At 35.8% G+C, this 13,886-nt stretch overlaps 1 protein-coding gene across 6 annotated transcripts; it reads left to right on the top strand.

The window, feature by feature from the left end:
• The first annotated feature begins 7,903 nt into the window (after positions 1–7,903).
• On the top strand, positions 7,904–12,959 carry LOC110806597 (electron transporter, putative (Protein of unknown function, DUF547)). Of its 6 annotated transcripts, none has more exons than XM_088217955.1 (12): positions 7,904–8,241; positions 8,323–8,398; positions 8,991–9,063; positions 9,415–9,498; positions 9,630–9,746; positions 10,091–10,531; positions 10,810–11,210; positions 11,288–11,387; positions 11,465–11,524; positions 11,608–11,694; positions 12,030–12,155; positions 12,452–12,959. In XM_088217955.1, exons 2-12 carry the CDS (start codon positions 8,325–8,327, stop codon positions 12,752–12,754), a joined length of 1,866 nt encoding a protein of 621 aa, XP_088074081.1. In that variant the 5' UTR covers positions 7,904–8,241; positions 8,323–8,324; the 3' UTR covers positions 12,755–12,959. The 6 variants fall into 6 exon arrangements, with proteins under 6 accessions (XP_088074081.1, XP_088074082.1, XP_088074083.1 ...); XM_088217956.1 differs by having other exon boundaries at positions 7,907–8,241; positions 10,091–10,516; XM_088217957.1 differs by lacking the exons at positions 7,904–8,241; positions 8,323–8,398 and adding an exon at positions 8,535–8,814.
• Positions 12,960–13,886: the final 927 nt, after the last annotated feature.

Raw genomic sequence — 13,886 nt, 5'->3', positions numbered from 1 at the left:
TACCACAGAAGTAAAGGTTGGTAAAAAACAAAAATGACCAATAGAGCATAATTTATAACAAACTCTTTTATTAATAATAAAAACCTTTACTGTCCACTTACCTCGGTGAGATTTGTGAAAATAACATGTGAAAACAATAGCATGATAACCATCATAAAATCATATACACTTTGTAACATAGCACATGTCATACTTTTGCACTTCAATAATCAAACAACAAATTTCCTCTTTTACCAGCCTACTAGTATCCATGGGGATCCATAGGGGGTCCCCGCTACACGTGAACTATTAACATTAATAACCTGATTCCAGGGCCGTCCCCATACCCCGTCTGGTATGGGCGCCAAAATTATAAACTTCAATACCCCGTCCGGTATGAGGATGAAATGGGTTGTCCCCATACCCCGTCCGGTATGGGCGCCAAAACACATAAGGTCTCCATTCCCCTTCCGATATGAGAGACCACGTTCCCGGTAGGGTTCCCTTCGGACCCGATCCGTCCAGCATCTCCCAGGATATCTAGTCAGGCTTTCCACATTATCCATTTATCAATTCACATAACTTTTTACTTTTTTTTGTCTCAATTATCCAATCATACACAAACACGTAAACCAATAATGAACACAAACAAAACAACATAATATTGGGTTCACCATAATTCAAACCATAATAAAAGAAACCATGATTCGTGCATACATAACCATAAAATAAATACATCACATACCATACTGCATTTAAAGCTGAAAAATAGATCAAACAATAACTGACCGAAAATACATCTGATTCGGGATCCATTAGTAACCTTAATTAATTATACACATGTATTAATTCATGAAATGCCGTTTTATTATTTATTGAGCTTTAATACCGTGATAGGAAACAGGGTGAGAAATTCTTACTTGTTTCGGGGTCTGAAATCGGCTCTACTATGCGCCAATGGGCTGTCCCTAAATTTTTTGAATTTTTCTCGGGAAACTGAAATGCACTACCGGTACCTACACGTATCCCAAAAAATTCCAAATCAGACCCAGGGCCCCTTTTTGGCCGCCAATATTAGAATTCTGGCATGGCGGTTCCGTCGTGCTCTGGCGACGGCACCGCCGCTCGCGGCGGTGATCCACCTCGGGTTGGCCGTTTTCGGCCGAATTCAGCCAAACTTGCATTGGTTCCTGTGATAAAACAACCCTAGGGCCCTCGGTGGGCCAAAAAATCACGAAAAATCGAGACTTACCGGCGGCGGAGCTCTCGGGTGCGGCGACTTCTCCGGCGCGAGTCGAGGTTTGATATTTTGCTCCGGTCAACTTGTAGAAAAAAGGACGGTGATCACAGTGGTGTAAAAATTACATCGAACGGGAACCGGAAAGGGCCTCATCGGAGGCAAAAATCGAGGGAAGCTGCATCGACACCGCTGGACTTCGGTGGTGTTTTCTGGCTGATTTGCCGGTGGTTTGGCTCCGATTTGACCATGGACAGATTCAGCATCAAAAAACGGGCTAAGGGAAGAAAATTTACCTCGTTTGGCGGTCAGAAAACCCTTCGGTGCGGTGGCGGGTGGCGGCAGCTGGTTTTTCTTCTCCAGCGAAGGTACTGGCAGCTAGGGTTTGGGGTCGGGTGTGGGTGATGTTATTTATAACCTTCCCCTTTTAATCTCAGCCGTCCGTCACGATTTAATCTGGGCCGTCCGATTGCGATTAAAATAGAAATAAATTTGGGTCGTCCATCGCGATGCGATCTGGGCTGTTCCTGCGCAATTCAATCTGGGCCATCCGTGTAACAGCCCCGGAAAAATTTAATATTGGGAAGACATATATATGGATAAATAATCTGAATTTGCGGAAATGTATTAAACATTGCAAGTAACATCCCTTACGCAATACCAAAACGTGTTCAACAAATGAGGGAATAAACTAATTAGAATAAATGCTCGAAAGTAAGAACTATAATTATAACTATGGGATCTTTAGGTGTCCCCTTCGCCGTCTTCCTACAGAACGGGCTCGAGAACCACGTCTTCTTGATCTGAAATGGTTAAGTAAGGAGTGAGCTACACTAGCCCAGTAAGGACATCACTCTACCTCACTGCCATAGGAGTAAGGGTGGGTAGAAAACAAAAACGACCAATGGAGCATAATTTGTAATAAACCCATTTGTTCATAAAAACGTTTACTTTCCATTTACCTGGGTGAGATCCATAAAATAATACACAAGTAACACATTATTATCATCACGTTATCACATAGACTTTATAATACAACATTTATCACGCGTTTGCATTTCAATCTTTAAACAGCATAATTCCTCTTTACCAGCCTACTAGTATCCATGGGGATCCATAGGGGTCCCGCTACCCGTGAACCCTTAACATTTATAATCTGATTCCAGGGCCGTCCCCATACCCCGTCCGGTATGGGTGCCAAAACCATGAACCTCAATACCCCGTCCAGTATGAGAGTGAAACGGGCCGTCCCCATACCCCGTCCGGTATGGGCGCCAAAACACATAAGGTCTCCATACCCCGTCTGGTATGAGAGACCACGTTCCCGATAGGGTTCCCTACGGACCCGGTCCGTCCACCATCTCCCAGGATACCTAGTCAGGCTGTCCACATTATCCGTTTGCTAATTCACATAACCTTTTATCCCTTTTCTTTAGTCACCATCATCAAGTCACACACAAACATGCAAACCAGTAGTTCATGCCAACAAGACAACACACAACATCGGGTTCTCAGTCATTCAGTCCATAATCAATGAAACAGTGATACATGCACACGAAACTATGAAATAAAAACATCAGACATCATTTAAAACTGTAAAATAGAACAAACAACAACTGACCGACAAATATACTAGACTCGGGCTCCATTAGCAACCTTAAACAATTTCACACAGCTATTGATTCATGAAATACCATTTTATCATTTATTGTAATTTAATAACATGATAGGAAATAGGGTGAGGAATCCTTACTTGTTTTCGGGACCCGAAATAGGCTTTTCCGTGCTCCTGCGGGTTATCCCTAAATTTCTTGAATTTTTTTTCGAAAAACTGAAACACACTACCGGTACCTGCACGTGTTCCAAAAATCTCAGAATCAGACCTAGGGGCCCTTTCGGCCAATATCACAATTCCGGCATGGTGGCTCCGCCGTGCTCCGGCAACGGCGATTCGCCTCGGGTTGGCCGTTTTCAGCCGAATTCGGCCACACTTACATCGGTCCCTGCGATAAAACAACCCTAGGGCCCTCGAGGGGCCATAAAATTAAGAAAAACCAAAGCTTACTGGCGGCGGTGCTCTCGGGTGCGGTGCCTCTCCAGCGTGGTTCGTGTTTTGTGATTTGGCTCTAATCAACCTGTAGAGAAAATAATGGTGATCACGGTGATATAAAAATTGTATCAAACGGAGGCCGGGAAGGGCCTCATCAGAGGCAAAAACCGAGGAGGGGCGCAGCGGCGCCGCTGGGTTTCTGCCGTGTTTTTCGACCGTTTGGCCGGGAGTTTGGCTCCGATTTGGCCACAGGGGAACTCAGCATTGAAAAACGAGCCGGGGGTATGAAATTTACCTCGATCGGCGATCGGAAAACTCCCCGGTGCGGCGGCGGGTGGCGGCGGCCGACTCCTCCGGCGTCTGGTTCGTCTTCTCCGGCGAGCGCTGGTGGCTAGGGTTTTTGTGGTCAGGTGTGGGGGGTTTATTTATACCCTTTGCCTTTTAATCACAGCTGTCCATCTTGATTTAATCTGGGCCATTCGATCGCGATTTAATTTGGATTAAATCTGGACCGTCCATCGCGATTAAATATCGGCCGTCCGTACTTGATTGAATCTGGGTCGTCCGTGCGCGTGCATCTGGGCTGTCCGTGCGCACGCTTGATCTGGGCCGTCCGTGCGCGCGGGGACGCATCTGGGCCGTCCGATCGCGCGCATGCGGATCGCCCACGTGGCATGTTCCCGAGTCGGCCTGGCCTTGCCACGCGGCAGGTCCTGGTTGGCCAAGGCTGCTGACTGGGCCGCTGACGTGGCTGCTGACGTGACGCTGACGGGGTACAATTTTTTTAAATTGCGTTTTGACCCTCGGTTTCTGAATTTCTTTTCAAAAATACCCCCAGAATCCAAATTTTCACCCCTTTTTTCCAAAATCAATTTCAATTAAATCCAAATAATAGTTTTACCCAATTTTATCATTATTAATATTTTTATACTCACAAAAATTAATTTAAATTAAATTATATCAAAAAAAAATAAAATAGAAAAAATTATTTTGGGTGTTACAATCCGCACACGTGAGATCTGGGCCGTCCGTGCGCGTGAGATCTGGGCCGTCTGCACGAGTGAGATCTGCACCGTTCGATCGCGTGCACGCGGATCGCTCACGTGGCTCCGTCCCGCGTGGTCTCCCCCGTCAGCTTCCTTGCCACGCGGCATGTTCTGGTTGGCCGGGGCTGCTGACGTAGCACAATTTTCTTAAATTGCGTTTTAACCCTCGATTTCTGATTTTCTTTTCAAAAATACCCCTATAATCCAAATTTTCACCCATTTTTCTCAAAATCAATTTCAATTAAATCCAAAAAATAATTTTACCTAATTTTATCATTTTTATCATTTTTATTTCTATTAAATTAAATTAAATTAAGTTAAACAGATAATTATAACAAAATAAATTAACCATTAAAATAAAATAAAATCCAAAAAAAAAAGATTCCAATACCCAAAAATAAAAAATTTATTTTTGGGGTGTTACATCAGCCGTTCGATCGCGTGCACGTGGATCGCCCACGTGGCTCCCTTCCGCGTGGCCTCCCGCCTTAGCATCTCTGCCATGCTGCGTGTCCTGGTTGGCTGGGGCTGCTGACGTGGCGTAATTTTTCTAAATTACATTTTGATCTCCGGTTTTCGATTTTTTTTTTCAAAAACACCCACATAATCTAAATTTTCACCCATTTTTCTCAAAATTATTTTCAATTAAATCCCAAAAATAATTTTATCCATTTTTATTGTTATTATTATTATTTTTATTTCTATTTAATTAAATTAAACTAAATTAAAACTATATATTATTACATAATAAATTATTATATTCATCTAAAAATTACAAAAAAAAATTAAATAAAAATAAAAATAATTTGGTGTGTTACACGTTAAGTTATAATAGCACTAAATCACGATAATACAAACTAGAAAGAATTCAAGTTTAATAGATGAAAAAATAGTAAAAAAAAAACTAATTATTTATTAGATTTTTATTTAAAACCACGTAATATTAAAAATAATTTTCAACAGATATATAAAATAATATAGAATATTATTCGAATAATTGAAAAGAAAAATTGTACTTGGAAAAAAAAAAAAAAAAAAAGAAGATGTATTTGTATAGGTGGATATGAAAAAGGTGAGGAGTAGAGCATGTGTAATTTTGAAGATGCCTTTTGGTGGTAATGATTTGTCGAAACGTTTTTGGAAAGTTGTAATGGTTGTGGGATTCCGAGTTTCCATCTCTTTATCTCTTCTGTCTCCTCACCACGCCCATTTTTCCTTTGTGGCCCGTCTAGTCCCCCACAATCTCTCCCTTTTAACTCTATTTCATTTGTCTTTTTTCTTCCATTTAAATCTTCCTCTAATTTGAATATTTTCTCAAACTCTATTTTCAATCTAATTAAATACAAATTATCCATGGTGAAATTAGAGGGAACACAATGAAAATTCTTGAGATCTCATTCTATAATAATAATAGTAATAATAAATTTATAAATTGACGCTTATTTATTAATAAATTAATCAATTGAGATTAAATTCTTTTTCAATCTAAGTAAAAAATGGATTACCCACGTTGAGATTAGATGATATATATATATATATATACACATAATCTAGATTCTCATGACTACATTTTAAAGTATCAAAATGTAAATTTATGTTTATTTATAATTTAATTTTTTTTTTTTTTGAAAAAAATTAAATGAAAATTCTTATTAAAAGAAATGAGATTTAGATCATAAATTATCAGTAAACTAATTACATTGCAGTTCAATAAGACATAATTTCATGAATCTTCTATTTCTATAAATTTTACTTACTCTAAAATGAAATACATTAGTTATTATTAATTATTTTTCCTTTAAAAAAAATTAATCATCCGACCTTGTACAAAATTCTTGATAATAAGATAAAATAGAAGTTTCAAAAATATTTTTATTGGTTACAAATCTAAACTCCGTAAGTAACAGAAAAATCCAAAAATCCCATTATACTTCAAATAAAATATTTATTTTTTGTCATTTTGGCAAATTAAATACCCATTTCCTCACATCTCTTGAATTTCTAAAATTTAAAATAAAATAAAACCATTTTAATTAATGAATTAATTAGATTAGAGTTTTGGAATTTTGTTCAAGACAATAATATATTTCAATTAAAAAAAAAAACCCCCCACTTATCTCTGTCTCTTGGGTCTTGTTTGGCTGTTAGCTCTGTAAAAGGAAACCTTTTTTTTTTTTTTCTCTCTCTCGTTGATGACAAAAAGAAAAGAAATAGAAAGAGTGTAGGGAAGGGTTGCTTTTTCCCTTTGTAAAAACCCTAAAAGAAATGTTATTTAATTATGTGGATTCATTGACAAACGTTAGTCTTCTTGGCAGTCAAGGACAATTTGGTATCAATCTAATTACTTTCCTAAAAGGGAGATTTTTATTATTATAAAAACAAATTTTCATTACCTTCTGGCATCCAGTGTTTGTCTTTTAATCTTTCTCCATGTTAACCAATTTTTACTTTTCCACTTTCCTTTTTTTTTTTTTTTTTTTTTTTTTTTATTTACATTTTGCAAATGAACAAAGTTTATAACTTCGTCAATCTTACAAACTCTTAAAAAGCAAATGTAAAATATATTTATTTAATTTTGTAAAATTTGCATAACCCTAATAATATAAGCGTCACTATCCTTATATTTTAGGCTGTACAATAATAATACACAGATACTCCCAGAGGAGTCCATGTAGAAAAGTTAGAGACAAAGGATAGGCGGATGGATGGTCACCAACTCCCACTTGCTTCACAGCAAGAGAAAAGAAATTGGAAATGGTGATCTTACTAATCACTATACACACACACACATATATATATACAATTAAAATACTACATACATGTATATTTATGATTAAAATATTATAAATATATAAATATTTATAGATACAATAAATTCTATATAATTAAATAAATTATATATATAATTAAAAATATAAATACATATTTATATATAATTAAATATATAAATTTATGTATATATATAATACAATATATATAATTAAATATATAAATATATATAAATACAATAAAATTAATATAATTAAATAAATTATATATATGCATATAATTAAAAATATAAGTATATAAATTTAATTGAATATATAAATATATATATTTAAACGTATAAATATATATATACAATAAAATAAAATATACATATCAACTGAGATAATAAACTAGAAACAGAAATAAAAAATGAAGAGAGAAATTAGAGACCCTTACCTGATCGAACAAGAGAAGCCGAAAAAATGAAGAGAGAAATCAATGGCCCTTACCTAATCGAACAAGAGAAGCTGAAGATGAAGATGGTTTGCGATGTGCGACTATGCGTTGGGTTTAAAAGAAAAAAAAAAGATAAATCTTAAATATGTTAAAGAAAAAAAAATAATATTAGTAAATACGAAAAAAAATTTAAAAATATAATGAAAAAAAATAATCGATAATGTTTTATTAATTTTAAAAATTATAATTTTAATAACTATGATCTAACTACCAAAAATTTATATCATATATTTAGAAATGCAAACAAACAGAATAAAATCATATCATTATTATTAAATTATCATCCAAACAAACTCTTAAGTTGTCAACTTTTGCACATTTTTACATTCAACATTCTACGCCTTTACTACTTGCTAACAATAACATGAATGAATGAACGAATATTAAGGCAATATTCTTGTTCCATTGAAGACCCACGAGCTTGTTTCCTCCTTTTAATGCAAAAAGAATACTCCTTTATAAACAAACAACTGGTTTACTTACACCAAAGAGAAGGCTGCTTTCCAGTCAAAACCCCAAAAAGTCTACTCTTTTTCTTAGCAGCAAGCAAATGATCGTTTGTTTGGCAATTCCTGAAAGCTCTGTGTTGCTCCAATGTAAAAAAGACAACTGAAGGAGGCTACTGGACTCTAAATTGTTAATCTTCTTGTCCATCAGGCTGCTTGGTAACATTTCTTCTATGCTTTCTTCCTTTTGGAAAATGTTTTTGTCTCACTAAACCTACCTCTGTTTGTGATGATTCCCAGAAATGGGATCTGAAGCACGTGAAGGGGGTACAATGCTGGGATTGAGAACGACCCTGAGACACAAGCGTTCAAAGAGGTAGCTATCAGAGTTTTTTATTTTGCTATGATTCTTCTCATACTTCTGTAAGCTGGTTTGGTATGATTTTCTGAAAATGGAAAGAACCTTCTGTGATGGGTTATTAAAAAAACCGGAAATTTGGGGCATCTGTTGCTGCTCAATAATGTGATTCACAAGAAACGAGTATGGCAATATTATACCTACTCTCTCTCCTTTGCTTTTGGCTTTATTCCTTAGGTTTTGTCAGTGAATGAAGCTCATGCCAAACTCGAATTCTTAGAAACAAGTACATTAGAAACTTTTAGGCTTGAAACCTGTTAGGTCTCTGCTTGTGATCTGTCATTTTTTTTTAATGTTTTTCTCATTTTGGTATCGCCTGTAATTAATGAGATGGGGTTAGGAAAGACTCTAGCTAAGTGGACCACTGGTCGACGGTGAGTGTATATACCATGGCTCTACTTATTTTTTGTAGTAGAAATAATTGGCAGATGGGAAAAGAAAGTAGTTCAGGGTTCAATCTAGTACTTTTGAAGGGAATGGGATTTCTCAAAACCCTTCTTCTTCATAGTCTTTCTGTTGATTCTTTGTGTTTTACCTTATGCCATGGCAGCTTCCCGGATAAGAAAAAAATTGAGGAAGATAGATTGTGCAGTCCACCGGAGGAATCACCTCGGCTAAAGCTGGTAAGTCAACTCCCTTTTTAGCATTTTGTTTAAGGGCCTCTAACATCATGCTGGCCAAAACTTTACTATTGCAACCCCTTTGTATTTCTCTTCTTTCCCATATAAATTATAGACAACTTCCAGTATGAATCAACCTTATTGGCCCAAGGATCCTGCTGAAGTTGAATGAGAACATGATAGATGTTACTGAATCCAAAAACGGAATATAAGGCACTGTTGAGCTGAGTTTGAGTACCTCAAGTGAGATTAATGAATATATGCATCCATGACAGAGTGCTTGTCCAGGAACTGAGTTTAGAATGATTTTTCATGCAATTTCCAAATTCTGATTCTGGATTTCACCGATATCAGGATACTGGCCACTTGACGGATACTGAGAGAGTCAAGAAGAAAAAATCCCCCAACACTAGGGTCCAAAGTTCTTTGAAGCAAGAGGTTGGAAATACGCATGTTCATAACTTCACTTATGTTTTATAATATTATTTGCACGTCCTAGGTTCAACTTTTTCATGGAAAGTTGAGGTTTAGAGCCCAGCTTATGATTGATTAAGTTCTTGTTTATGCAGATTTTACAGCTTGAGAAAAGATTACAAGAGCAGTTTGATGTCCGTGTTGCTTTAGAAAAGGCATTGGGTTATAGAACATCTGTTCATCATAACACAAATGACGTCTCCATGCCAAAGGTAATTCCTTTACATCCTTATTTTATGGAGTATACGTTATTTCCTTTAAGTATTTACCAAATTTTTTCCTGAAGATTGTCAGTTTTACTAAAATATATCCAAGCAGCCGAGCCTAATTAGTCAGATATGATAGTAGTAGTTAAGGAAGTGTACACTTAAAAACTGGAGTGCATTTACTGTAAGGTCTGATAAATGTGCCTCCTTTTATTGATTTGCAGTTGCATTTCACTTTCCTCTGCATTTGGCTTTGGGATTTATATATGATGCTTATGTTGATCTTAGGACTCTAGCTTTTTGGCTTGTTTCTTGCCTTATATTCACAAGCTACATTCATCCAATTCCAGCCAGCCACAGAGATAATTAAGGAAATTGCGGTGCTAGAGTTGGAAGTTGTACATCTGGAACACTATCTTCTCTCATTATACCGAAAAGCATTTGAACAACAAATATCGACAGTTTCCCCAATTTCAAAGGATAAGAGGTTAAAGTTGCCTTTGGATACCCCAAGAGGCAGCTTCCTGGAAACTTCTAGACTTGATACCCCTTCAAAAAAGGAAAACTCTGCCACTCTGTCTGGTTACCAGTCACTCAAGAATCCAATGAAGGAATCTAGTGTTACTGGAAGAGAAGAGAAGCAATTGGATTCCAGTGTTCATTGTTGTCACTCATCTCTTTCTCAATATTCTTCATCTTTTATTACAACTCCTCTGGAAGACTCCATGGCCAGAGCTGTACGTGCCTGCCATTCTCAACCATTGTCCATGATGGAGGTAAATAAATTTTCTGTAAGTGATCCACTATTTTTTGTTTTATTATGTACTGTATCTTTTGTTACAGTTATCTCAATATTCCGCACTGCATTAAAGCATGATGAATTCTATAATTGCTTGCCATAAATCAAAGGACATACCTTATAGCTAAATGGTGAAGGAATGTCCACAGTCCTGAGATGGTGGAGTTCAGCCATCAAGCTGATATTGCACTCATAATCATTTTGATGCATAGCTAGTAATTTGGAGAGCTCAGCTTGCTAGATGGTAACTTTCAGCTGCTGTTTTTACAGTATGCTCAGAATTCGGCAAATATAATTAGTCTGGCTGAGCATCTTGGGACTCGTATTTCCGACCATGTTCCAGAAACACCTAACAAGCTTTCTGAGGAAATGGTCAGGTGCATGTCAGCTATACTTTGCAAGCTTGCCGACCCACCAGTGACAAACCATGGCCTTTCATCTCCTAGTTCATCTTTATCATCAATAAGTGCATTTTCACCACAGGATCAGTATGATATGTGGAGTCCTGGATTTAGAAACAATTCATCTTTTGATGTGCGGTTAGATAATCCTTTTCATGTGGAAGGACTTAAAGAGTTTAGTGGACCGTACAGCACAATGGTTGACGTACAATGGATTTACAGAGATAGTCAAAAGCTGGGTGATGTTGAACACTTGCTAGAAAACTTCAGGCAAGGCTTTGTGATTTTGGTTTTCTAGGAAATTAGGAATCACGTAAGAGCCACTCATTTGAGTTATCCTGATGCAGGTTGCTTATCAGTCGATTGGAAGAAGTGGACCCTAGGAAGTTGAAACATGAAGAGAAGCTTGCTTTCTGGATTAACATACACAACGCACTAGTGATGCATGTAATTGTTTTCATTGATTAGTTCCTATTTCTGATGCTAGTGGATCGTAATAAGTTTTCTTCTTTTGTTTCTGACAGGCATTTTTGGCATATGGTATTCCACAAAACAATGTGAAGAGACTCTTTCTGCTATTGAAGGTTAAAAAAAGAATATCTTGTTTATGGAGTATGTTGAAAGTGTTGACAGTTTCCTAATTCAGCCATGCTGTTGCATCATGCAGGCTGCGTATAATGTTGGGGGCCGCACAGTGAGTGCAGACACCATACAACGTTCAATTCTTGGATGCCGGTTGTCTCGTCCTGGACAGGTAGACCGAAGCGATAGATTATGAAGATCATCTTGTGGCTGGTCTTAATTTTAACTTTTTCTGCATTTAGCCAACCCTGATTTCTTGCTGGTTGAAAAGTGGATATTGTTTTTCTAACTTTTTCACAGCAGAAATACTTTTTCGTGTCTTTCATGATTCAACTTATCTTCTCCATCTAACCATTTTAAAATAGAGAAAAAAATTCACTTTCTTTTTTGGATTTCTTCATAAGATCAAAATGTCTTTATTTATTTCATCCTTTTCTAATTTGCTTAGAAAGCTTTGTACTTATTAATGTTTGTTCTGGGACTTACGAAGTTTTAATCTACATGTAGTGGCTTCGATTATTACTTGCTATGAGAAAATTCAAAGCTGGAGATGAACGGCAGGCTTATACAATTGAGCATCCAGAGCCCCTTCTATACTTTTCGCTATGTTCAGGCAGCCATTCTGATCCTGCGGTACCTTATATTTGGTCTCTTGTTGATTTTATTTCTAATACCACGAGCATTAAAACGTTCAGCACCAAGTTGTAATGTTTGCTTGAAATTACTCTTTAGCTGACCAAACTAACTCTTGTCACCGAATCAAGTTATTACATAACCTACCATACTTCTCCGGTATCCTCTCTATCCATCCACCTAAGAAATCTGATATTCCACACCATATGATGCAAAAACACATATAACTACTATTTTCTCTTCAAAAGCTTTTTCAGTACTTTCCCTTCACAAAGGATAAATTATGGCATTTGCAGGTTCGTGTTTACACCCCAAAAAGAATATTCCAAGAGCTGGAAACTGCAAAAGAGGAGTATATCCGCGCAACCTTTGGCATACGCAAGGACCAGAGAATTCTCTTACCAAAGATTGTGGAATCATTTGCAAAAGACTCAGGTTTATGTCCAGTAGGTGTTATGGAGATGATCCAACAGTCTTTACCTGAATCGTTAAGGAAGAGTGTTAAGAAGTGTCAAGTAGGAAAATCTCGCAAGTCAATTGAGTGGGTCCAACACAACTTCGCTTTCCGCTATCTAATATCCAAAGAACTGGTTAGGTGATTTCTTGAGCTCATCGGCACTGTTCTAACTTTTTTTTTTTTTTTTTTTTTTGTCTGGAGATGATTTATGTTTTTTTATTGTACAAAGTAGAAGATGAAGCAAGAAATACAAGGATGGGAAAGTATCTGTTATTTCTGTAGGATTGTGAAAGAAGTATGAATGTGCATTAGAGTTGTGTAAATACATATTTGTTGGCATTTTCTTACCCACTCTCTTACCAGTTATTAAAATCCAAAATTTGACTGAAAATTGATAGCTTCTGTTGAAGAGAATATTTCAATTTTATTATTTAGTTTCATGTAGGAAGAAGCTAATACAAGTATTTACAAGCTCATAAAAGAAAGAGTAGGAATGGAGAAAAGCTAACTGTCAATTATGGTATTTATAGACATACAAGAATAATTATAGTTTAATTATGTACTATTAAAATCTCAAATTTTTTTTTAATTAAATTAAATGATATAATTAACCTTAGTCAATTCCTCTTAGTTAATTATAATTTATTGTAATAATTTTAGTATGCTAATTATTAGCAAGTATAATTTTCAGGATTTTCCTTATACCCTTTTCATTTTTATTTTGGACTTACTTTTATTTTTTTTTTCTTTGTTTTTTGTTAGTATATATTTTTTATTCAATAAAATTATTTATTATATGCAATAATTTTAACCTTTTTTTCCCCTTAAAAATTTGTTTCTTAATATTATCAAAGTTAATAGTGTTGTTTTTAATAATAATACTATAAAATTAAAAATGAAAATTATATATGTATAAAAATTAAAATATATCTGCTATATGGTCATATATGTAACTAGGTAGAAACCTCAGTACATTAATCAAAGTCATAAAAAAATTAATTATTTTATAATTAATTAAATATATATTTACATATTAGAAATTGAATTTTAATAAACCAACTCATCCTATTTCTTGTTTGACTTTTAGTATCTCTATCTATCTCACATGCTGCATATTTTCTATATGCTAATTCAGTTACTCCCAAATAACATTTTTCTATATGCTAGAATGCCTCAAATGAAATATTTTATATTGTAAACCTTGGATGTGCAGATATTGCACTAACTTAAGGATAATTGGAGAATGATAGGACCCATAACCTACCAGATGCTAA

This window comes from Carica papaya, chromosome 4 (assembly GCF_054855325.1).
Source record: "Carica papaya isolate Zhongbai chromosome 4, ASM5485532v1, whole genome shotgun sequence".
In the NCBI taxonomy this organism is placed as follows: domain Eukaryota; kingdom Viridiplantae; phylum Streptophyta; class Magnoliopsida; order Brassicales; family Caricaceae; genus Carica; species Carica papaya.
This window is presented reverse-complemented; position numbering and strand designations above follow the sequence as displayed.